Source organism: Bufo gargarizans, chromosome 8, assembly GCF_014858855.1.
Source record: "Bufo gargarizans isolate SCDJY-AF-19 chromosome 8, ASM1485885v1, whole genome shotgun sequence".
Lineage (NCBI taxonomy): Eukaryota > Metazoa > Chordata > Amphibia > Anura > Bufonidae > Bufo > Bufo gargarizans.
The window spans coordinates 81,833,792-81,861,236 of record NC_058087.1 but is presented as its reverse complement, the minus strand read 5'-3'; the positions used below and the strand labels follow the sequence as shown (position 1 = coordinate 81,861,236).

The 27,445-nt window shown below is 40.9% G+C and overlaps 1 protein-coding gene across 3 annotated transcripts in view; it reads right to left on the bottom strand.

Moving 5' to 3' along the window:
• PARD3B (par-3 family cell polarity regulator beta) overlaps positions 1 to 27,445 on the bottom strand; it is a 1,547,452-nt gene that overhangs the window by 1,082,627 nt on the left and 437,380 nt on the right. For all 3 annotated transcript variants that reach the window (XM_044302617.1, XM_044302618.1, XM_044302619.1), the window contains exons 5-6: positions 19,697 to 19,782; positions 12,121 to 12,207 (exon numbers count right to left, since the gene is read on the bottom strand). In XM_044302617.1, the coding sequence (XP_044158552.1) occupies positions 12,121 to 12,207; positions 19,697 to 19,782 (173 nt within the window). The remainder of the gene's footprint in view (positions 1 to 12,120; positions 12,208 to 19,696; positions 19,783 to 27,445) is intronic.

The window sequence follows — 27,445 nt, the reverse complement described above, 5'->3', positions numbered from 1 at the left end:
CAATGTCTACCGGGGCACTTAATATGAGAAATGGTAAAGGGAGAAAATCCATTAGATGTTAGAAATACATTATGGGCACAGGGTCTAAGTAGGATGTCTCACAGGAGAAGACTGCTAAGACTTGCTTCTAATGGAGTCACATATGACACATACTGTGCAAGCAACACTTAAAATTTTTGGGGTAGTTTTACTTTCACGTACTACAGACGAACTTTAGCAGAGTCTCAGGAGGATTCTGGGAAAAGAGGATGAGTAAGGCAGATACCGATCAGTTGTATGCACCAGGCAAAGCAGATTAATGCACAACTTGAGCACTGAAGGGAAAACAACAAGCTGATGCAAGATAACATGTATGAGGAAGGCTTGGAAGGGAATTGTGTTTATGAAAACTGGAGACAGTTGTAAGTGGTTCAAGCAAAGGATAAATCTTTTTTGGCAGTAGGTAACTTATCACAAGTAATCCACATTAAACACGAGACAGCTAGAAAAAAATAATTTTCTCAATAACAATAGAGAAACTGTGCCAGATGAGAATTTCTATTGAGACTGTGATAATAGATGTGGGAGGCAACATTTGTTGGGGTCTTGAAATTGTGACAGCCTGTCACCAACTTATTTTTGGCAAATCCTGGTAAAAATAATAATAATAATAATAATAATAATAAAGCTAAAAGGGTGTCACAGTCTCAAGTTTGATTTCCGACCTTTTCCTGAGTCCTCTCCATGAAAATTTACAAATCTGACATGCGTCACTTTATGTGGTAATTGCTTTGGAACACTTTTATTTATCCAAGCCATTCTGAGATTGTTTTATCGTGACATATTTGTACTTCATGATACTCATAAATTTGAGTCAATATATTTCACCTTTATTTATGAAAAAATCCCAAATTTACCAAAAATTTAGAAAAATTCACAATTTTCAAAATTTCTATTTCTCTGCTTCTAAAACAGAAAATCATACCTAATAAAACATTTATTACTTAACATTTCCCATATGTCTACTTTATGTTGGCATAATTTTGGAAAGTTTAGAAGCAATTCTTAAAATTTTAAAGAAAATTTCCAAAACCCACTTTTTAAGGACCAGTTCGGGTCTGAAGTCACTTTGTGGGGCTTACATAGTGGAAACCCCCCATAAATGACCCCATTGTAGAAACTACACCCCTCAAGTTACTCAAAACTGATTTTACAACCTATGTTAATTCTTTAGGTGTTCAACAAGAATTAAAGGAAAATGAAGATGAAATTTCAAAATTTCACTTTTTTGGCAGATTTTCCATTTTATTACATTTTTTTCTTTAACACATTGAGAGTTAACAGCCAAACAAAACTCAATATTTATTACCCTGGTTCTGCGGTTTACAGAAACACCCCACATGTGGTTGTAAACTGATGTAAGGGCGCACGGCAGGGAGCAGAAGGAAAGGAACGCTGTATGGTTTTTGGAAGGCAGATTTTGCTAAACTGGTTTTAGATGCCATATTCTATTTAAAGCCCCCCTGATGCACCCATACAGTAGAACTCCCAAAAAGTGAGCCTATCTTGGAAACTAGGGGATAAGGTGGCAGTTTTATTGGTACTATTTTGGGGAACATATGATTTTTAATTGCTCTATATTAAGTTTTTTGTGAGGCAAGGTGAGGAAAAATTGCTGTTTTGGCACAGTTTATTATTTTTTTTTGAGGAAGGACCCATATTTTTTTGAGGTCTGAAACATGTTGACTGTGTTTGTACACCTGTATGGATTTTAACTCGCTGGAATAAAGTTTCGCATTTTTTCACCGGAGAGAGCTGGATTTTCTTCTCTTTATTATTTTTTTTTGTGCTATTTTTATAGAGCAGGTTGCTACGGACGCAATGATATCAAATATGTCTACTTTCTTTGTTTGTTTCAGATTTACATAATAAAGCTATTTTGAAAAAGAAATTATGTTTTTGTGTGTCCATTTTCTGAACGCCATATGTTTTTTTATTTTTCTGTCGACCGTCTTGTGCAGGGGCTCGTTTTTTGCAGAAAGAGTTAAGGTTTTAATTGGTACCATTTTTGGGTACATAGGTTTTTTTGATCATTCATTATTACACTTTATGGGGCAAGGTGACCAAAAAATTGACTGTTTTGGAACAGTTTTTATTTATATTTACAGTGTTTATCTGAGGGGTTAGGTCACGTGACAGTTTTATAGAGCAGATCTTTACAGATGTGGCAATACCTAGTATGTATACTTTTTCTTATTTATTTAAGTTTTACACAATAATAGCATTTCTGAAACCCCCAAAAAAAATTTGGGTGTCTCCATAGAGCCATAGCTTTTTTTTATTTTTTGGGGGAGATTGCCTTAAATAGGGTATCATTTTTTGCGGGATGAGGTGATGGTTTGATTGGTACTATTTTGGGGGTCATAAGCCTTTTTGATCGCTTGCTGTTGCACTTTTTATGATGTAAGGTGACAAAAATGGCTTTTTTTAACAAAGTTTTTATTTAATTTTTTATGGTGTTTATCAGACATGGTCTATCATGCGATATATTTATAGAGACGGTCGTTACGGATGCAGTGATACCTAATATGTGTATTTTTTTCATTTTTTTATAGGAAAAGGCAATTAATTTTTATAATTTTACATTTTAATTCATTTATTTATTTTAACTTTTATTATTTTCACTTTTTTTTTTTATCAAGACCCTCTTGGATCTTGAAGATCCAGTGGGGCTGATGGCTGTACTATACTTTGCAATGCTCTTGCATTGCAAAGTATAAGACAATCAGATGCCCTTTAGGTGGCAACACTGGACGCTTTTGCAAAGTGTCCGGTTGCCATGGTAATCGTCGGGCCCTGCCATCGCAGCGCGGCAGCCCCGATGGTGAAGAGAGGGAGACCCCTCCCTCTATTAAGCCCATGGATGCCACTACCGCGGCATCTATGGGGTTACAGCAGAGTGTCAGCATAGAGCTGACACTCTGCTGATTGCGGCGGCTCAGGACCGCATCGGAGGCAGCCTTGAAAAGGGGGGTTGGGGGGTACGGCCAGCATTGAGGGAGGCTGAGGCTGCGCAAATGGGGGCAGGAGGAATGTGTGGGGCGGGGAGCGCAGATCAGAGCCTGAAACCGGCATTTTTTCACTGCCGCGATCCGATTGGTTAGTCTGCACAGACTAACCAATCAGATCGATTGCCGGCAAGGGGCCACTCTGATTGGTCCCTTGCCGGCATTACTGCACTGTATGCTGTCCGTGACAGCAGCTTGACAGGGGCAGCGCTTGGATTAAAGCGCTGGCTTGACGTTTATACACATGGATTGCAGTTGGGAAGGGGTTAAGCAATTGTGCTTGAAAGTTTGTGAACTCTTCTGAATTTTCTAGATTATGCATAAATTTTATATAAAACTATGTTTATGTAAAATTTTACACGAGTCTTAAAAGTATATAAACACAACCAAATCATACAAATGCGTCAAAAAGATTAGATTTGGTAATTTATTATTTAAAGACGATGATCAAATGTCTGAGAGGCAAAAGTATATGAATCTTTGCTTTTAATATCTGGTGTGACCTGCTTGTGCAGCAAGAACTGCAACTAAACATTTCTGGCAATTGTTGAATAGACCTGCACATCGGCTTGGAGAAAGTTTAGCCTATTCCTACAAAAAAAGCTTCAACTGTGTTATGCAGGTTGGTTTCGTCCCATGAACTGCTTGCTTCAGGTCCTTCCACAACATTTCGATTGGATACAGGTCAGATCATTCCAAAACTTTAAAGGGCCCTTTAAACGGGCAAAAAATTTAAAAGATCATCGCTAATGACCGTTCATAGTAACATTCGTTAGCAAAGATCTGGCGGTGTAAATATAATGCCGATTACCCAATGAATGAGTGAAATGCAGGTCACTGAGTAATTGGATCGTCAGTGCAGCACAAAAATCCTTGTTTCTCAACAGCAGATCATGTTGTATAAACACAAGTCGTCAGTGTGGGGAAGAGCGATGACATTACCGATCATTCCTCCCCATACTCTGGAGGAGATCAGTCATACTATGTCATACTATGATGCAGTCAGTTCTGGTGAGGAATAGTGATGAGTGGCAAGAGCAATATTCAAATTTGCGATCTTTTGCTAATATTTGGGTGATTATTCAATATAAATTATTTTCTTGATTGTGAAAAATGGCAATGTAATATTCGCATAATGCACACAATACAGGCGTGTGTCACTTTTGCTACATTTTTCAAGCTGCTAGAAGTTTCCAGAGACTGGAAAAAATGGTTGGAACGGCAGAACATTACAATAGCTTTATATGCAGATAGAGTGCTCCAATATATTTGCGCTTGAGCAAATCGTCAATTAATGATGCACATATTTTTTGTGCAATACATTCAACTTCACATTTTAGCTTGTCTGACTACATATTACTGATTGCTGCACTAAGTATTGTTGTGAACTTGTGACATTACAGAACTATGTCTGTAGCATGTATGTATGGACAGCAGAACCTATCACACTACCAAACACCATGCTCTGGAACCTCAGCTACATTACCGTGCCTTGCAAAAGTATTCACCCCCCTTGACTTTTTTGTGTTTTAGTGCCTCACAACCTGCAATTAACATAGATTGTTTGAGGATTTGCATCATTTAATTTACAGAACATGCCCACAACTTTGAATATTTTTTTGTTTATTATTATTTATTTTTATTATGAAGCAAACAACAAATAGGACAAAATAACAGAAAAAGGTCAATGTGCATAACTATTCACCCCCCTAAAGTCAATACTTAGTAGAGCCACCTTTTGCTGCAATCACAGCTCCAAGTCACTTTGGATAAGTCTCTATGAGCCTGCCACATTTTACCACTGGGATTTTTGCCCATTTCTCCTTGCAAAACTGCTCCAGCTCCTTCAAGTTGGATGCTTGCGCTTGTGAAGAGCGATCTTTAAGTCTGACCACAGATTTTCTATTGGATTGAGATCTGGGCTTTGACTAGGCCATTCCAACACAGTTACATGTTTCTTCTTAAACTACTCAGGTGTTGCTTTAGCAGTGTGTTTGGGGTCATTGTCCTGCTGAAAGGTCAACCTCCGTCCTAGCCTCAAATTACGCACAGAGTGGTACAGGTTTTGCTTAAGAATATCCCTGTATTTAGCACCATCCATCTTTCCCTCAACTCTGACCAGTTTCCTAGTCCTGGCTGCTGAAAAACATAAAAACATCCCCAAAGCATGATGCTGCCACCACCATGTATCATTATGGGGATGGTGTTCTTTGGGTGATGTGATGTGTTGAGTTTGCGCCAGACATAGCATTTTCTTTGATGGCTGTAAAAGTTCAATTTTAGTCTCATCAGACCAGAGCACCTTCCTTCATACATTTTGGGAGTCTCTCACATGCCTTTTTGTTTTTTTGCTGAAACTAATGGCTTTCTTCTGGCCACTCTGCCATAAAGCCCAACTCTATGGAGTGTACGGCTTGTCATCATCCTATGTACAGATACTCCAGTCTCTACTGTGGAACTCTGCAGCTCTTCCATGAATACCTTAGGTCTCTGTGCTGCCTCTCTGATTAATGCCCTCCTTGCCTAGTCAATGAGTTTTGGTGGGCGGCCGTCTCTTGGCAGGTTTTCTGTTGTGCTATGTTCTTTCCATTTGGTTATGATGGGATGATCAAAAATTTTTATATTTTTTTAAACCCAACACTGACTTGTACTTCTCTACAACATTGTCCCTTACTTGTGTGGAGAGTTCCTTGGTCTTCATGGCAGTGAAGCCTCTTGCTTAGGTGTTGCAGCTTTGAGGGTCTTTCAAAAAAGGTGTGTATATGTAATGTCCGATTATGTGAGACTTAGATTGCACACAGGTGGACTTATTGTCACTAATTATGTGACTTCTGAAGGTAATTGGTTGCACCAGAGCTTTTTATGGGCTTCCCAACAAAGGGGGTGGGGGGGGGGGAATACATACGCTCATGCCAATTTTCTGTTTTCTATTTCTAAACAATAGTTTGATTTATATATTTTTCTCATTTCACTTCACCAACTTAGACTATTGTGTTCAAAGCCATCACAAAAAATTCAGATGAACAAAACATTGAACTTAAGGCTGTAATGTACCAAAATAAGAAAAAAGTCAAGGGGGGTGAATACACAGGACACTGTATATCACGATCTAACCTACACTGACCATCTCCCACTAACTATCTGTAATAGTTAATATATAAATATATATATATATATATATATATATATATTTATTTATTAACTATTTAATGTAATGAGTTTGACACACCAAAGCACAGAGTACAGCAATGACACTGCTGTCTCACTCATAAATGCAACAAAAAAAAATGCAGAAAGTGGCTGTTGGGGAGGTTCTTATATAGTAAGGGGTAGGCAAATTTTCTATTGGTTGCTAGAGATGTTGCTAAGCTCTGAGAAAGACATTGCAGCCTTCTCATTGGACCACAAGCAGGGAGGGATCATGTGTTAAAGTAGAATAAAAATAGAATATTTGCAAATACGAATATATAGCACTATATTCTAAATATTCACGAAATCTCGAAGTGGCGATATTCGCGATTAAAATTCACAATACGAATATTCACACCCAACACTAGTGATGAAAGCCATGGTAGGTCCTTAACCGCCTCCGGACGACGAGACGCGAGATGACGCTCAAAGCCGGCCCGCGCATGCGCATCGCGGGCCGGCAAAAGTTAGAGGGGGGTTACATCATCAGCCTGCCAGCCAATGATCATCCCTGGCAGGCTGATGATTTTAAAAAAAAGAATCACAGACCATTTAACACCTTATATTTATAAATATAAGGTGTTAAATGGCTGCTGTGATCCTCTGCTGGTCCTTTTCGTCGGTTAGTCTCAGCAGAGGAGCACAGTTCACAGTGAGAACACCAAACAGCACACTTAGCCCCCAGATCACCCCCCATCACCCCAATTAACCGCTTGATCGCCCCTGTCAATCACCTACTGAAAGGGAAAAAAGTGATCAGTGTAAACTGTCACTTTTTTTTTTCACTATTAATAACTGATAGGTTTTAGCATAGTTTAGGCCCCTTGGTTAGGTAGTTAGCGATCGTTTAGCACCCAAAAACTGATCACAGTCAGAACTATAATAGTATTAGTGTCACCTTAGCGTGCCCTCTACCCAAAACGCAGTGTTTTCCCGATCAGGCCTGATCGGTCGCCCACACGTGCATTCACCCACGCCCGCCGCAGTGACAACATATTTTTTTTTTATCACTGCACTTTTTTTTATCACTTTACAAGCGCTGCGGCGATAAAAAAATCTGTTTTGATATTTTTTTATCAATCGCAGCGGCCTCTGGTACTTCGCTAGCCTCCCATTTGTAAGACAGGCTTGCTTTTTTTCTTGGGTAGTCTCAGGGAATACCCCCAAAATTTAGTAGTCCAAATGACAAACAAGGGGTATTCTTCTGAAGAGGCCTATAGGCTTCTGACCCAGTCGGATGAGGTATGGGAACCCTCATCTGACGAAGCCAGCGGGTCAGAATATGAACCTGTAGAAAGCAGTGGCAGTCTGACCCAAAGTTCGGACAAGGAGGTTGAGGTCCCTGATACCAACAGGCGTACCCGGCCCCGTGTTGCTACACCACAGGTTGCGCAGGATCCGCTTCAAGGGCAGCAGAGTGGGTCTGGCCCTGTCAGATTACATGGTGAGGCATACACCAGCAGCGCAGCCCACCTTGGACCTAGTACCAGCACTGCCGTACAACATAGTGAAGTGGCGAGCACCAGAAGGGCAGCTGAAGCTGGTACGGTGGCACATGCAATAGTTACCCCGTCGCAGCCACCGCACAGACAGGCCCGTAGACCCCCTAGAGTCCCTGAGGTGCTGGCAAACCCTGATTGGCAGTCCCCAACTTCAGCCGCACCATTAGTTCCCCCTTTCACTGCCCAGTCTGCAGTTCGGGTTGAGACAGCTCAGATCGGTTCGGCCCTGGGATTTTTTGAGCTGTTCTTTACTGCAGAGCTCTTGGCCATAGTCGTGGCAGAAACAAATCGGTATGACACTCAATTTATAGCCGCCACCCGGGAAGCTATTATGCCCAGCCTTTCTGGTGGAAATCCATCCAACTTTCCGAATTAAAAATTTTTCTGGGCCTTCTCCTCAACATGGATCTAACCAAAAAGCATGAATTGCGATCATATTGGTCCACGAACCCAATTCATCACATGCCCATGTTCTCTGCTGCCATGTCCAGGGCACGATTTGAAGCCATCCTGCGTTTCCTGCACTTTAGCGATAACACCACCTCTCGTCCCAGAGGCCACCCAGTTTTTGACCGGCTCCACAAAATTCGGCCCCTCATAGACCACTTAAACAAAAAATTTGCAGATTTGTATACCCCTGAGCAAAACATCTGCGTACACGAGTCCCTTATACATTTTACCAGGCGCCTTTGCTTCAAACAATACATCCCAAGCAAGCGCGCCCGGTATGGGGTCAAATTGTATGAGCTCTGTGAAAGGGCCACAGGCTATACCCACAAATTTCGGATCTATGAGGGTAAAGATCAGACCCTGGAGCTGGCCGGTTGCCCTGACTACCTGGGGAGCAGTGGGAAGACAGTCTGGGACTTGGTGTCACCCTTATTTGGCAAGGGGTACCATCTTTATGTGGACAATTTCTACACATAAGTGTGCCCCTCTTCAGGCATTTGTTCCTAGAACAAATTGGCTGCTGTGGCACCGCGCGACCTAGTCGCCGGGGCTTCCCCCAACGGCTCGTTACCACCCGTCTTGCAAGGGGGGAGAGGGCTGCCTTGTGTAATGAAGAACTGCTTGCGGTGAAATGGAGAGACAAGCGTGATGTTTACATGCTCTCCTCCATTCACGCAGACACGACAATACAAATTGAACGAGCAACCAGTGTCATTGAAAAGCCCCTCTGTGTCCACGACTATAATTCGCTCATGGGAGGGGTGGACTTCAATGACCAGATGTTGGCTCCTTATTTAGTTTCTTGATGCACCAGACAAGAAGGTGTCTGTATATTTAATTCAATTGGCTGTATATAAAAGTTTTGTTCCCTACAGTAAGGCTGGGAGAAAAGGATCCTTCCTCAAATTTCAGGAAGAGATCATCGAGAACCTCCTATATCCAGGAGGTTCCGTGGCCCCATCCACCAGTGCAGTGAGCCGTCTACACGAGCGACATTTCCCCAATGTCGTTGCTGGTGCCTCAATCCAACTGTCACCCCGAAAAAAATGTTGTGTCTGTAGCAGGAGTGGAATAAGGCGTGACACCCGCTATTTCTGTCCTGACTGCCCTGACAACACTGCCCTATGCTTAGGGGAGTGTTTCCGGAAGTACCACACACAGGTACACTTAGCATAGGGATTGCATCTCACAGGACAGGCACACAGGGCTATTAGGGCCCATTCACACAGGGCTGCTGCAAAACCTCTCCTTTCACCTGGGACAAAGTGCATAATGTACTTTGCCACATCTTTGGGCGATTTACGCTTTGCACATTGTCCCATGGGGAAGGAGAGGTTTGTCCTATAAAGGTAAAAAAAAATAAAAAAAATCACCGGTAAGCAAAAAAGTTAACGTTCTGTTCAAAAAGTTAAATAAAGTTTATATGTTCCGTTCAAATGTTATTATAAAGTTAATAAATTTATTACGTTGCGGCCTGGTTTTTTCTTTTGTTTTTTTTACCTTTCAGGTGGACCAACCGATCGACTAGCTGCAGCACTGATGTGCATTCTGACAGAAGCATTACGCTACTGTCAGATTACACAAAAGTCGGCGTATGCGGCGCTGCAAGACGAGATTTCTCCTCTGCAGTAAAAGATACGTTTGCTGAGGGATATGAGCTGAGGGGATGGCTGATATGGTTGATATGCTTTGGCAAACACTTTGTATATAAAAATAAAATAAAAAATCCCTGCAATAATTTATTCATCCACATCGATTGATGTGAATGGAGAAATCGGGTTTGCCAGGGCATACGAGCTAAGTGGGTATGGATGTTGGGCGGAGCTCCTATGTCCTGGCAGACGCCTTTCCCCTCCTTTTTTTTTTTTTGGGCAGAGATTTTTTCATCCACATTGATCGATACGAATGAAGAAATCTGTGCCGTTCATTTTTTCTTTCAGCCCAGAGGCTGAACGGAAAAAAAATAATCTCATTACCTGTATGCTCAATATAAAGAGAATAGCAGAAACTCCTAATGCTGGCCATACATGTAATGATTGCAGAGACCCTCAAAAGCCAGGGCAGTACAAACACCCCACAAATGACCCCATTTTGGAAAGAAGACACCCCAAGGTATTCCCTGAGGGGAATATCGAGTCTATGAAAGATTGAAATTTTTGTCCCAAGTTAGCGGAAAAGGAGACTTTGTGAGAAAAAAAAACAAAAAAAAAATCAATTTCTGCTAACTTGTGCCAAAAGAAAAAATTCTATGAACTCGCCATGCCCCTCATTAAATAACTTGGGGTGTCTTCTTTCCAAAATGGGGTCACATGTGGGGTATTTATACTGCCCTGGCATTTTAGAGGCCCTAAAGCGTGAGAAGAAGTCTGGGATCCAAATGTCTAAAAATGCCCTCCTGAAAGGAATTTGTGTTTTGGGGTGTCATTTTACATATACCCATGCTGGGTGAGATAAATATCTTGACAAAAGACAACTTTTCCCATTTTTTTATACAAAGTTGGCATTTGACCAAGATATTTATCTCACCCAGCATGGGTATATGTAAAATGACACCCCAAAACACATTGCCCAACTTCTCCTAAGTACGGCGATACCACATGTGTGACACTTTTTTGCAGCCTAGGTGGGCAAAGGGGCCCACATTCCAAAGAGCACTTTTAGGATTTCACAGGCCATTTTTTTTACACATTTTGAAATCAAACTACTTCCCACACATTAGGGCCCCTAAAATGCCAGGGCAGTATAACTACCCCACAAGTGACCCCATTTTGGAAAGAAGACACCCCAAGGTATTTCATGATGGGCATAGCGAGTTCATGGAAGTTTTTATTCTTTGTCACAAGTTAGTGGAATATGAGACTTTGTAAGAAAAAAACAAAAAACAAATTCATCATTTTCCGCTAACTTGTGACAAAAAATAAAAAGTCCTATGAACTCACTATGCCCATCAGCGAATACCTTAGGGTGTCTACTTTCCGAAATTGGGTTATTTGTGGGGGTTTTCCACTGTCTGGGCATTGTAGAACCTCTGGAATCATGACAGATGCTCAGAAAGTCGGAGCTGCTTCAAAAAGCGGAAATTTACACTTTTGTACCATAGTTTGTAAACGCTATAACTTTTACCCAAACCATTTTTTTTTTTACCCAAACATTTTTTTTTATCAGAACAATAAATTTAGAGAAAAATGTATATACAGATGTCTTTTTTTTGCAAAAATTTCGTTCAATTTCGATTAATAACAAAAAAATGTTAAAATGTCGGCAGCAATACAATACCACCAAATGAAAGCTCTATTAGTGAGAAGAAAAGGAGGTAAAATTCATTTGGGTGGTAAGTTGCATGACCGAGCAATAAACGGTGAAATTAGTGTAGTGCAGAAGTGTAAAAAGTGGTCTGGTCATTAAGGGTGTTTAAGCTAGGGGGGCTGAGGTGGTTAAAATGGGGCCAACACAAGGGCCTGACTGAGCAAAGTCATGTGAATCAGGTCTAAAGGTTCACAAAGGTCCTATGCATCCATTGCCACCAATTTCATCCACTGCATAGGAATAGGAGATATCCATGGTAAAACCGAAGAAACCACATTCACATGCATGGTAAAAAATCAGCAGGGAATATCCGAATGGGCACATAGCCTAAAAAGTCACATAAATCTCTTATTTTACAAAATAGAAAGTTAGGCGTGTAATACATGATATAATTGCATTTTTAATATGCAAATAGGAGGAATAAATAAAACAACAAAAGTGCAATGCCTTTAAGGCTATTTACTGTTTCCCCACCTTTCATTCATTATACACCATGAATATCTATGAGGTCTTGTCTACATGGGTGAACAATGTTCTTTATTAGAGACTTGCCTAGTCAAGAAAATAAAACATTTTTTCTTAAAAAGGACAAAATTAATAACTCCGGTCATCAGCTAAAAACTCACCGTCCACTAAAAGAGGAATAGAAAGGCACAACATGAATGCCCAGTGGTCCATCATCCCCTGAAATTTCTACTTTTCTTGTCAACTCACTGTAAAAGAAAAGAGAAAAACATAGGTTTTATTAGGGTAAGAGCTGCTGAAAATTACTATTATAAAATGTGAGTGGCATTTAGTACATTTTTGAGGCTAATAGTATTACTTGACAGTTCATTGCAGCAAAACTAATAGATCTCATTGAGCAAAGAGATTGAAATGAAAATTTATATATAATGGAGAAGCTGGCATGCTTGACCAACTTTTGATCACCATTCTTACAAGCAGTTGATGGAGGGTTTCATTATTCACCCCTTCACTTCTGGAAAGGCCAGCAACCTTTTGCTGCAGAAAGAGGTCATGTCAATTTACTAGTGTGCTCAGAAGCTGCTATTAGCGTCACTTAATTTGAGGCCTTAATATAGCCTCTTAACTACCCATGTGGCAGAATACGCCTGCTCAGTCACATGAATTTGACATTATGCAACTAGAATGACAATTATTTTCTGCCGCTACTGCATCTACGTACTCGTAAGATAGGTTTGATTGCTCATTGCCAATTTCATGTTCATAAAGAATCATGAAAACACCCAGGTCACCAGTATGACATTAACTATGAATCTATGCTGTTACACAATAAAACATGGAAAAACCAATGGGTGTCACTACATTTTAAAGACACAGTCTTAGGCTACATGCACACGACCGTATGTGTTTTGCAGTACACAAATTGCGGATCCGCAAAAAAAAGGATGACGTTCCGTATGGCATCAGTTTTATTTATTGCGGATCAGTTTTTTTGTGTGGATCCATTGCAATAATGCCAATCCTTGTCCGCAAACTAGAAAAAAATAGGACATGCACTATTTTTTTTGCGGAGCAACGGAACGGACATACTGATGCGGACAGCACACGGTGTGAAGTCCGCGTTTTTTGCGGACCCATTGAAATGAATGGGTCCGCATCCTATCCACAAAAAAAAACAACGGATCGGACACTGAAACAAAATACGGTCGTATGCATGAGGCCTTACATGTAGGATTTAAATCAAAGAAGCCAACCTAATGAGGCTAATACCTCATCTAAATCAAAGGCAGGTAAGACATATGCCAGTTTTTGTTATGTACTACTAAATATATATATTTTTTTTAATTATTCTATTGCCTTGTATTTTGCTAATTAAAAAAGCTCAGAAGTCTCAGAAAGGCTAGAAATTTAGAAGAGTAAAAATTTTCTGAGACAAATCATCCAAATTCAAGAGAATTTGGCTCATTTGCAGTACTAGACAAAGCATATGGGTATGATGAAAGTCCATTTTTGTAATTCTGGACACATCTTTAACCCCTTAGGGACACAGCATTATTTCACCTTAAGGACCAGGCCATTTTTTGCAAATATGACCAGTGTCACTTTAAGTGCTGATAACTTTAAAATGCTTTGACTTATCCAGGCCATTCTGAGATTGTTTTTATCGTCACATATTGTACTTCATGACACTGGTAAAATTAAGTTAAAAAAAATAAAAATAATTTTAATTTATAAAAAAATACCAAATTTACCCAAAATGTGTAAAATATTTTAAATTTCCAAGTTTCAATTTCTCTACTTGTATAGTAAATAGTAATACCTCCAAAAATAGTTATTACTTTTCATTCTCCAGATGTCTACTTCATGTTTGGATCATTTTGGGAATGATATTTTATTTTTTAAGTAACGTTACAAGGCTTAGAAGCAAATATTGAAATTTTTCAGAAATTTTCAAAAACCCACTTTTTAGGGACAAGTTCAGGTCTGAAGTCACTTTGTGAGCACACAGTAGGGCGTAGAGGGAAAGGTGCGCCGTATGGTTTTTGGAAGGCAGATTTTGCTGGACTGGTTTTTTTTTACACCATGTCCCATTTGAAGCCTCCCTGATGCACCCCTAGAGTAGAAACTATTCTATACTGATTTTACAAACTTTATTAACCCTTTAGGTGTCCCACAAGATTTAATGGAAAATAGAGATACAATTTAAAAATTTCACCTTTTTGGCATATTTCAATTTTTCATAATTTTTTTCCAGTTACAAAGCAAGGGTTAACAGCCAAACAAAACTCAATATTTATGGCTCTGATTCTGTAGTTTACATTAACACCCCATATGTGGTCGTAAACTGCTGTATGGGCACACGGCAGGGTGCAGAAGGAAAGGAATGCCATACGGTTTTGGAAGGCAGATTTTGCTGGACCGTTTTTCTTTTACACAATGTCCCATTTGAAGCCCCCCTGATGCACCCCTAGAGTAGAAACTCCAAAAAAGTGACCCTATTTTAGAAACTACGGGATAGGGTGGCAGTATTGTTGGTACTAGTTTAGGGTACATATGATTTTTGGTTGCTCTATATTACACTTTTTGTGAGGCAAGGTAACAAGAAACAGATGTTTTGGCACAGTTTTAATTTTTTGTTATTTTCAAGATTCATCTGACAGGTTAGATCATGTAATATTTTTATAGAGCAGATTGTCACGGACGTGGCAATACCAAATATGTATACAATTTTTTTATTAATGTAAGTTTTACACAATTTTTGAAACAAAAAAAAAAAAATCATGTTTTAGTGTCTCCATAGTCTGAGAGCCATAGTTTTTTCATTTTTTGGGCAAAAATCTTGGGTAGGGTATGATTTTTTGCGGGATGAGATGACGGTTTGATTGGCACTATTTTGGGGTTCGTATGACTTTTTGATCACTTGCTATTACACTTTTTGTGATGTAAGGTGACAAAAAATATCTTATTTTTTTACACCCTGAAGGGTTAGGTCATGTGATATTTTTATAGAGCAGGTTATTACAGATGCGGTGATACCTAATATGTATATATATTTTATTATTTATGGAAGTTATACACAATTATAAAATTTTTGAAACAAAAACAAATTAAGTTTTAGTGTCTCCATATTCTGAGAGCCATAGTTTTTTTCAGTTTTTGGGCGATTATCTTAGGTAGGTTCTCATTTTTTGCGGAATGAGGCGATGGTTTGATTGGTATAATTTTGGCATACATACGACTTTTTTGATCACTTTTACTACCTTTTTTGGGAAGTAAGGTGGGCAAAATTGTAATTTCATCATAGTTTTTTTTTTTTATGGCGCTCATCGTTCGGGTAAAGTAACATGACCGTTTTATAGATCAGGTCGTTACGGATGAATGTGTTTTTTGATTTTTCCTTTTATTTTTATTTTCACTTTTTTTTAACCCAGACTCACTTGGTTCTTGAAGATCCAGTGGGTCTGATGTCTGTATAATACAGTACAGTACACTATATAGTGTATTGTACTGTATTTTACTTACACTTTGTCTGAACAAATCTTTGCCTTTAGCACAGATCTGTTCAGCACCATGGACAGCAGGATGCCTGAGAAGGCGTCCTGTTGCCATGGGAACCTTCCCCGTCTGCCGCAACTGAGCAGACAGGGAAGGGGAAGGAGGGGAGATCCCTCCCTCTGTCATCCCATCCTGTCTGGGGGCTGCAAAGGCACAGCAGCCCCCCGATGGGAGAGGGAGCTCCCTGACTGTTGACCCTTTCCTTACCGCGGTCCGTACGGACGGCGGTATGGAAAGGGCTAAACGGCTGGCATCACAGCACAGATGTCAGCTGTTTATACCAGAGTGTCAGCAATGTGCTGACACTCTGGTATATACCCACTGAACACTAATGAATATTCAAGAGGAGGCGGGCAGGGGATTGCGATCCCGCCTGCCGCACTGCCCGCAACACCCTTCCTGCACCACCCGCCGCATAATAATCATTCAGGGATGCAGGGGGGGGGTGAAAAATAACCGCGGGGGACCTCGGGGATCAGAAACTGCAGAAAGCGCAGCAAACCGCAGGTCTGAATTGACCTGCGATTGCCAACATGGGGGGGTCACAGGACCCCCCGGCGCATTTAGCCTAGGTGCCTGGTCAATGATTTGAGCAGGCACCGGGTTCTGATCACCGCCCGCCGGGCGGCAGTGATCGGAACCATACATGACATACCGGTACGTCATGTGTCCTTAAGTACCAGGACAACATGACGTACCAGTACGTCATGTGTCCTGAAGAGGTTAAATAATTCTCAGGAATTATTGATAATGGCTGCCAGCAACCTGTCCTAGAATGTGAGCAGGACTGGTTGCCTCCACTTCCAGAGCTGGCTAGGGGTGAGATGGTGGGGCCTCACGACACTCTGGCACTTGCATATACTACAGATTGGCGAGCGTTCCTGTCAGGCTGCTCAGTCATGATGGCATATCATAGGCAGGATCACATCATTACCACCTATTGTAGTGCAGTTTAGTGAGGCCCCGTCTCCTCACCCCCTTTGGCAGCTCTGTAACAATAATAATATAATATTAATAAAAGCTTGGCTCTGCTACATTTAGTAACAAAGTTAATAAGGCTGAAAAAAGACATCTGTCCATCCAGGTCAGCTTGTTATTCTGCATGTTTGACTAAGTTTACAGCTGGAAAAGTGAGTACCACTACAGAACATCTGCATTAAATGTGTAGTGCCCTGAAATCCTGTCATCGCTACTGAAGGATTGGCCAGCCAAAGTGATCGCCTGTCTGCTTGAGAAGGAAAGACCACTGGCTTTTCTCTTCTAGTAGCTGATTTTTAGAATTCATTCATGAAAGGGCAGGAGACTACCATTGTGTCTTTGAAGGTCAACCCAATAAGGCTGGGGGATAGTCAAACATATAACTTTCAATTCTCTTCTGGCTTTTGAGAAATAAACAAGATTTTATTGAACCCTGGATGCAGTGTCATAAGACGACAAATATTGGAAACTGTGATTTTCCAACAGAGGTTAAACTACATAGCATTAGTATACCAGCCTTACTGTGAACCGCGCTGGTACTAGATACAGCAGAGGAAAATAAAAAGTGCTTTGTAAACAATTTAAGGGGGAAATTTATATTTTCTCTTATGCCTCTTTTTGGTGCAGGAAAGCCACAAAACCACTGGATTTGTGACTTTTCAATGCATTTGCGACATTTTTAGTCACAGTCTGCATTTCTATGCCTCCCTCGCAGACTCTACGTGGTGAGAGCCAAGTGAGGGCTGGGCCATCAGCCCCAGCTAACTCATTCTTATTTACACCAGAGACTGGTGTAAATAATGACTGAAATCTACTGTAGCTCTGAGCTGCTGCAGATTTCATTCTGGCGCACAGACAGCCGGAAAAGGCAGTTAAAGGAGTTGTCCGGGTTTTTAATATTGAAGACCTATGGACTGGCTACCAGAGGATTCCGAAGACCTCAGCCTTTGGTAATATAATGGGTTTGGAGCTGATTTTAGACAAATAATTGGAGTCACTGTGGTGTATTTTCCATTAGATTTTATTTGTGCTCCGTGTGAGGGATGGAAACAAAGATAATGATAAAGACTACAATGAAGTGAAGGGTGTACAAATTCTGTACCAATGAGTAGAGCTGCTCCCTATTATTGCTGAGACCTCAGGTATCAGGCCTACTCACTTTTTCCAGCACCACTCTACCTCACCATTAACTTAAATTGTGTTTCATGCTGGATACATTTTGCTCCCCATACAATGACGCACTCAAAAACGCTGCTTGCAGCGTTTTTCTGTCTGGCTTGGGAATACAACCAAATGGAACAGAATGCATTCAGTTTTGTCCCCATTGACAATGAATGGGGACAAAACAGAAGTGTTTTCCTCCGGTATTTAGAGCCTATGATGGGTCTTAATACCGGAAAGGAAAAACTCAGATGTGAAAGTAGCCTTGATCAACTAGCAAACAGTGAAATTATTTATTGTAAATGATACATGCAAGTGCATCACCCTTTCTATTCTCTTTAGGATGATTATAACTACGGCCATTTCATACTGAGTTTTTGGTGTTGATTCTGGCTAGTGTGTTATTGTGTACATACCTAAATGTATACATACTGGCAAAAAACTAAATGGCTGCACACCGTTATATATACAAATAGAGCTAAGAAATGGGGGTCATTCTAGATAAAAGTGGTACAACATCGACTATAAATGAGTAATGGAAGCTTTGAGCCGTCGGGCCCATCTACCAGGCGTCAAGGTGGCTTCTGCAGATGGGTCCCTAACACTAAATATACTGCCTCACTTTGGACTTACTTAAGCCTACAATATTCAGGGCACTGTGGAAACCAGCTACAAACGTACTCTGCTCAGAAGTCCCAGGTAGATGGGTGTGTTCAGTCTAAAAGAGGTGCTACCCTCAATATATTGCAAGACAATTTAGAGTAGAATCTTCAGAATCACAGGCGCTTCCATTACTCATTTATAGTCGGTATTGTACCACTTTTATCTAGAATGACCCCCATTTCTTAGCTCTATTGTTCGTATATATAACGGTGTGCAGCCATTTAGTTTTTTGTAATTATGTTTGCTTAATGGATATGCACCTGTGATTCTGAAGGTTCAAGTCTAAATTTTATTGCAATATATTGAGGGTAGCACCTCTTTTAGACTGAACACACCCATCTACCTGGGACTTCTGAGCAGAGTACGTTTGTAGCTGGGTCCTACACTGCCCTGAATATTGTAGGCTTAAGTAAGTCCAAAGTGAGGCAGTATATTTAGTGTTAGGGACCCATCTGTGGAGCCACCTTGACGCCTGGTAGATGGGCCCGACACGTATGTGCGCTAAGAACTTCCATTACTCATTTATAGTCGGCATTGTACCACTTTTATCTGGATATATAACGGTGTGTAGCCATTTTGTTTTTTGCAATTATGTTTTCTTCATGGATATGCACCTGTGATTCTGAAGGTTCTAGTCTAAATTTTCTTGATGTATACAGTACATACTGGTTCAGTCCTCATTACAGGGTGTTGCACACTATGGGCCCATATTGTACCTCAGTGTGCCTCACATTTTACAGATGCACAGACAAATTTTGTAAGAACTCATGTGAAAGAAAAATGAGGCATTTAGCACTACATTTTGAGGTTATTGTGGAATATGATGCCTTTAGAGTCCCTACTGGTCTATAATAAAGAGCCATAGCTACTCCACATGCCACCACACATGGTCCATAAACAGGCTAATACAAAAGGCCCTTCTGTCATATAAGGAGACAAGAATCATAAATGGCATATGGATAGCCCTGTTACAAATTTTACATTTTGCTTGATTCCACTCGTTGAGTATGAGACCTTACCCTAAAACACTATATGGCATTTGTCATATTTTATGGATTTATTCTGTTTTCAGCAGCCATGCAGGCACAGTAACAGTGATAGCAGTTAATAGTAATTGTAAACCAAATGTGTTCAAACGGTCACCTGGGAGCTACAAATGTAAAAAGCATCCATAATCATCATTGGCATGCATGTAAGTAAAGCCATATGGTTTACTTAGGTATATTTCTAAATCAAATCCATTATTTACTCTATGCTCAATAGGGCCATATGGCAATGCACTGCAAGGCTTCTGCAATCTGAAAGTATATTACTACAATACACAGGATCCGAAACATTGGTTTATTAATGGAAGAAGACAAATTAATCTGAATCTATTACCTGTTCATGTATTTGGACCTCTTTAATTTAATTTGTTCTTCTTGCCAAGTGAGATCTCTTTGGTCTTCAGTAAGTACTGCACGTCTCTGAAAAAGCATAGTGGTGTGAAGTCATTAAATATGTAGTGTATTGTCATGCAGTTTATTTCAAGTTCATTATCATTTTATGCTCCTCAGACCCTGAGTGAGTCAAGGGTTTAAGAAAAAGTCAAGTGTTCTTTACAAATTAGCATGCCAGAATCTCTCTATATGTCATAAATGGCTATATATGCAAAGGTTATTTTCCTTTTAATTTTATTTTTAAATTAAAAGCTATGAACACCTTCAGATGACCGCGTTACTGAATTGTACCTATAATGCAATATTGTGATATATTTGTACAGATACAGTAGGTAGGTTTAATTAAAAAATCTCAATGATTTGTCTTTGAACTGCATGTATTAAAGGTTATGAACATTGTAGAATTAGTTATTTTCATGGAATTCCATCTATTATGTAATCAAAATATTTGTATAACTGGTGTTAATGAATAAATTCACAACAATGTGTCTTCTGAAGCCTGTGGTCAAATATATTGCAGGCTGCTTAGTCCCATTCAGTGAAACTGTTCAGATGAACTTTCTTTGCAGCTCACCAGTAATCCTCATCTCTGTTCTCCTGGAGAATCTTAAAAATTGAGATCTTTACGGTCAAATAAAAATAAAATAAAAACTTAAAAGGTAACCTGTCAGGTTGTACATGATTTCTGAGCTGCATGTTATACAGCAGGTTAAAGGGACACTGACAGGCCCAATAAGCATATTTAGGTATATATATCACAGTACAGGTCTTCTAAAGTGTATTAAAATCATCTAAGTATCCCCCCTGTCCACCTTATAAATACAGAAAACTGAAGTTTTATAACCTGGGTGAAGCGTCTTCATTCTGCCCAAGGGGCGGCGTTTCATCTCCACTTGTGCCCAGCCAGCCGAATATTGATGAGCTAGGCGGCGCTTCAAAACGGCAGTTGGGGGCGGATGGCTGGGCGCAAGTGGAGATGAAACGCTGCCCCTTGGGCAGATTGAAGACGCTTCAACCGGGTTATAAAACTTCAGTTTACTGTATTTATAAGGTGGACAGGGGGGATACTTAGATGATTTTAATACACTTTAGAAGACCTGTACTGTGATATATATATATATATATATACCTAAATAAGCTTATTGTGCCTGTCAGTGTCCCTTTAAGCTGAGCAGATTGCTATATTGATTTATCAGAAAAGAATCAGTAAAACCTGTCAATTGTTCATTTGTTTGTATATATAACTGTATTCACTGTATTTTTTAGATTATAAAATACCCTTTTTTCCCCCAAAAGTGAGGAAAAAGTGGCAGTGTGTCTTATATTCTGAATTCTAATGACCGCTTCCATTATAGAAGTAGTCATCAAAGTGCGGGAAGTGGTGAAGGAAGCGCTGCGCTGGCTGAGCTCTACGCACCCTCCCTGGTCTTCTTCTGGGTCCTCTCTACATTGTGCCCTGACAGTGTACAGCATCAGGACGTATTGCACACTATAACCTGACGTTCTGCGACATCCGGCCACAGTGCAGCACTGGCCAGAAGAACACCAGGGAGCGGTGAGTTAGTGGCAGTGTTATCCAGAGCAAGCGAGGTAAGTTTATTTGTCTGATCTAAGTTCTGATGGGTATCTGATCTGAGGTCCTAAAGGGGACTTGTCTGAGGCTGATGGAGCTTGGGGGTCTGATGAGGGTCTGATCTGAGGTCTGATGAAGCCTGGGGTCTGATTCTAAGGTCTGATGAAGAATGGGGGTCTGCTCTGAGGTCTGATGCAATTTTTTCTTTCTTATTTTAATCCACTAAATCCTAGGTGCATCTTATAGTCCTTGAAGTCAAGGAGGCAGTCCTATCAGTAATTAACAGCTATCTCTGTATACACAGGACCACCTCCATGACTTCAAAGGCCAGAACGAGCAGGGATTTAAAGGGAGTCTGTCACCTCCATATGGCCATACACAGTGCTTACATGGCTCTGTAGCACATTAATACAGGATTGTAACGGTACCTTTGTTCTTTTCTTTAGACTTGCACCAGCAGGTAAAACTAAGTTTAATTCATATGCAAATGAGCACTTGCAAGTGCCCAGGGGCGGCGTTCAGTGTGTAGGTGCCCAGGCTGCTCTGCATTATTTTCACTTTACTCCTCCCCAGTCTCTGCCTTTGCCCTATCAATGAGGCAAGAGACTTGGAGGGCGGGCAAAGGAAGAGGCTGGGGAGGAGTAAAGTGAGTAGAAGGCAGAGCAGCCTGGGCACCTACACACTGAATGCCGCCCCTGGGCACCTACACACTGAACGCCGCCCCTGGGCACTTGTGAGTGCTCATTTGCATATGAATTAAACTTTGTTTTTCCTGCTGGTGCAAGTCTAAAGAAAATAACAAAGGTACCGTTACAACCCTGTATAGGTTTGCTACAGAGCCATGTAAGCACTGTATATGGCCATATGGAGGTGACAGACTCCCTTTAAATGTATAAATTACAAGATTTACCGGGTCATTTCCCGTAAATTGATGTCAATCTGCTCAGCTCCTCCTGTAGATTAATTGTCATTTCATGGAGACATATTTATTTTAAGGAAACTATTAGTGGATCTAATAGTGGATCTATTTAGTGGATCTGCAAAAACGCTTCCATTACAAGAATACAACCGCATGCATCCGTCATGAACGGATCTGGTTGTATTATGTCTTCTATAGCCAAGACGGATCCGTTTTCTATTGTGCCGGATTGTGTCAGAGAAAATACATCACTTATGACTTACATTGTGTGCCAGGACGGATCTGTTTGGCTCCGCTTCGTCAGGTGGACAGCAAAAAACTGAATGGTGACTAAATGGAGGCAAACTGATGCATTCTGAGCGGATCCTTTCCATTCAGAATGCATTAGGGCAAAACTGATCCGTTTCGGACCGCTTGTGAGAGCCATGAACGGATCTCACAAATGGAAAGCCAAAACGCCAGTGTGAAATTAGACCAAATCAAAAGATGTCAGCTCAGATGATCGTTCAGGAGAGCAGAGATATTGGTTACAGAATTAGCAGTCATCTGGCAGATTTTACTTTGAATGCAATGTATGTGACCACAGGTTTCATTAGACACAATGTTGAGATTTTATTTATTACAAATCACATAAACTAATGAAAAGGTGTTCATAGCCTTTAATTCGTGATTTTGATTAGCAAATACATTTCCCTCTTAGAATGCAAAGCATTAGTATTAAAATATATATATAAAAATCCAGTTTTAAGACTAAATCTAGTTGGTGTCTTTACTTTTCAGTTTCCAAAAAGGGTGTGTGTCGAGGGCAAGGCCATAGGCCTCAGCACATTTATCATCATTCATCAGCAGCTACGAGCTGAAGTAGATTTCAGTCTGCACGTTAAATTAAATCCTTCCTCTGGCAGCGCAGGGCCTATCAAGACCAATGTAACACCCTCTGGTCTTGATAAATCAATGTCTTAAGGGCCTTTTAGCCGGTTCATAGTAATGCTCATTAGCAATGATTGGGTAGTGTAAATGTATCGCCGATTACCCGATGAAGTAGCAAAATGCTCGTTCATCAGGTAGTCTGAACGTTTGTGCGCACGCATAAATGATTGTTTACTGGCAGCAGATCGTGCCGGCAAACAACATCGGTATGGGAAAGGGCGATGGCATTACAGATCACTCATCCCCATACTCTGGAGGAGATCACTGCATGTACAGTAAATACAGTAGTCTGCTCCACCAGCGATGAGCAGATTGTCGGGAAGGAACTATATGCAGTAATATAGTCTTTTGTAAATGGACCTTTAGTATTTGAATGCAAGATTGTCTTAGCAGACGAGTATTTTCTTTTTGTACGGTACCAAACACCAATATACATCAACAATGTCTACTTTGAGTGATTAAGAATGCTAATCGCTTATATCACTGAAACTAAAGGCTTTGTTTATCCAAACTGGCAAGTAATATACTAAAAGGAATAAAACATCTGCCAGTAAAGCTAGCATTATTGGCTTTATCCATTTTGTCTTATTAAGGAGAGGTTATCCCAAAAACCATGAAGGCAACTGACAGCAGGTGATGCATTAGCTTTAATGTACTTTACTCAGACCCCCATGACACTAATGTAAACACTACCAAATCCAGAAAAGACATCTAGTTTGAAGAGGTCGAATCTGAGATGTCTGCAATTGGAAGTGCAGCTATCCAGATGGCATGAGGACAAAACTGTTGAATCAGACACTTAGCATTTGACTTCCTTCCTCTTACTAAATTGCAGGGAGACAAGATATTTATTTGGGAACTGCAGAATGCAGCTATGTTCCAGTACAAGTATTGATTATCTGTAGCAGAAGGTAAGAGGGACAAGTTAGTGATTGTCTTCTAACTTACTAGCTGAAGGACCCGGGTACGCTCGAGTATATTTAATCTATTTCATTTAATGTTTATGTGTGACGTTAAAAGATATCAACACTATCCACTATAACAGTGACATCTACAGCAACCCGCCCCCAAAACAGTGATCTCCACAGCCCCCCCACCCACAGTGCCCTGTCCCTTAAAATTGGACCTCCACAGCAGCTGACCCCCTTAACTTTGACCTTTACAGCAACATTCCCCTTTAACAGCGACTTTCAGAGCATACCACCCCCTTGACAGTGGCCTTTACTGAATTGGGGGCGTGTCCTTTTGAACAGCTCACTCTAAGACAGCAGCACTGTACTGTCTGAGTGTGATCTGCAGGGAGAAAGTCACCCTCCCTCGCACCTCTGCAGCTGACAAAAGTTGACTTTTACCTTCATTTTTTCAATCCCCGTTGGCTGAAAAGTGTGGGGGGGGGGGGGGGGAGAGGCCAACCAGATCGGGGCGTGGCTTAGGGGGACCTAGAAGTTCATTTTTAACATATTTTTTTTTTCAATTTCAGTCGGCTGAGTGTGAGGGGAGTGGCCTAACCAGATTTGGGGATGTGTCCTTTTGAACAGCTCACTGTAAGACAGCAGCACTGTTTCGTCTGAGTGTAAGCTGCAGGGAGAAAGTCACCCTCCCTCCCACCCCTTCAGCTGACAGAAGTTACCTTAATTTTTTCAACCCCTGCCGGCTCAGGAGTGGGAGTAGCCTAACCAAATCAGGGGTGTGGCTTAGCGGGACCTGTGGGCAGGGTTTTAAGTTTTTTGTGTCTGTGTCTGTGCTCTTTCCTGAGAGAAATGCCCCTCTGGGCACCTTACTGGCTCATTTGCATACCAAATAAACTGGATTTTCAAGGGATAAAAACATCTATTGCTGTCACGGAAGGTGTACAGAAAACTAGAAGACACAAAATGAATATCCGACTGACTGGATCCAAAACTAAGGAACCAAAGGGAGAGCCCTGCAACAGACCTGGCTCTCTCCCTAACTGCTCAGCCTATGCAAAAATCTCAATGGTAGATGATCGCGTATCCTCGTTCCTTGACTGTATAACACCTGAACACCCTATAATAGTGAGGGGACACGACCACAGGCTCCCTACACTTGATACGGAGGGAGTCAGGGTCACCTGGGATCCAGCAAACACAAATGAATGAACAAAACTTATCTGTAGAAGACTCAGTAGTAGGATCAGCATGCACACACTCCAGGAAGTTGTATAAACCGCAAAGTGATGCAGTATGGGAAGGGATTTAAAGGGATGCAATCAGTGCAACTACATGACAGCTGAGAGAGGCTAACGAGATGAGAAAACGAAAGCAAAACAAAAAGGAACCTCAATGAAGAGGTTCTGAAGAACGTCTGTCAGAGCTTCTCAAAAGTCTGGTGGTGACAATTGCTGGAACAAAGGCACATCTTGAAATAAGGTATTAAGTGCTATTAGGCCATAACTTTACTTCAATAGCAATTATCCTTGTGACAGATTTATTTTAAAGCTCTCCTACAGCAGTGAAGATAAATTGCTGGGTTGTTATGGAAACCTAGAGTAAAGCTGTGTATGTAGAGACTGGAGGACCTGCAAGATTCTATTGGCTGATAAGGGTCATGTGATCAAGCTTCTGTTGGCTAATGCATTTTTTTTTTTTTATATCTCAGGAATGGTACGTCGTAGAGAGCTGACACCTGGTTTAAAACCTTACCGGAAACCTGATGTTCCTGTGTGTCAAATTTCGTGATTGAAAATGCGACGGTGCAGATGTGCAGATTCCTTTAGCGGGCATACACACACACACACATACACTCAGCTTTATACTGTATATTAGATGAACGGACACTGACTAGACAGTCCTGGGAGGGAGCCTTTGTTAGGTCTAAGGCTGACTACTTCATCAGTCCCTAGTGATCGAATTACCAGAGCCAACAGGGACAGGATAAAAGAAGCCCGTTCCTTTATCAACACCTGTATTAAAGGATTAAATGGCCATGATCTGAGATTTATATATTTAGGGGTGTTAGTGCCAAAGGGAAGCCATTAATTACACCCACTGTGCAAAGGATGATCATGTTGGCACAGCTTCTGTTCCCTGGGCGATCACCACAGTGTACAAGTATGTTGGTATGTGGGAAAGAGACCCATCCGATGACGTACATGACAGTGTAGGAAGAGGTTAAAGGCACTTTCTAGGCATAACACCAAGTTTAATTTCTGCAAGGTTTGGAGGTGGGGCAATGCATAATATGGGTATGGAAGATAAACCAGGGAACGAACTGCTATATCAGGCACCACCTCCTCAGGCCCTATACCAAGCACAATGGTGTGTCCATTGCGCACCTTTTCACAAGATCTACATCTCTCCCCTGTGAAATTTCATATGGGAAACATGCAAAATCTAGCTTGCTCCAGGTGTGGGGGAAGACATCTGACATGCTCCACTGACTGGGGCTATTGCCAGTAGTTCAATCATTTAGGAGCAGAAGCTTAAAAGGGGCTGTCCGTTTTATTTATATTGATGACCTATCCTCAGGATAGGTCATGAATATCAGATCAGTGGGGGTGACTCCCGGTACCCCCACCAGTCAACTATTTGAAGTGAAGGCCACGCTCCATGCAAGGGCTTCCTTCTCTTCATTGTTCTCTTCATTGTTTACCTACTTGCCGTCATAACCCAGCAGTAAGCAGGGGTAATTACAAGTAAGCTTTCCCATTTACTTCTATGGGATAGCTCATTCCTATAAACACCAGCTTACGGCTGCGGTTGCAACGACGAGCAGGTAAACAATGAAGAGAGGGCTGCGCTTGTCTGGCCTTCTCATATTGATGATCTATACTGACCATAGGTCATCAATATAAATAAAGTGGGCAAGCCCTTTAACTTTCACCCACATACGCACCATGCAACACACCCCAGGTTAAGTTAGGTTCTCTTTCGTCACCAATTAGAAATTGACATCACTATAACCTATCTACAAAACATGCTACAAACCTGGCTGGACCCTCTGCCTATTTTCGGAAAAACAAAAAAATTGTTTGGCTATATGTTTTTTTCATTTTTTTTATTTTTTTTTTACACATGGCTATTACCCACCCACGTTATATCTAGAATATGTGAATGTTTCACCTTTCACTTCCATTACCTAGAGCAGACTGCAAGATGCAGAAACTTCTTACAGTTGCTCAGGAATTACAGTATATTACAAAATCCTAAACACACCCACTTTTGATTATACTATTTTAGACCTTGGATTGATATTGGATTTTCTCTAGTATACCTAGAGAGGCATACATCTCATTCGGCAACTTCCTC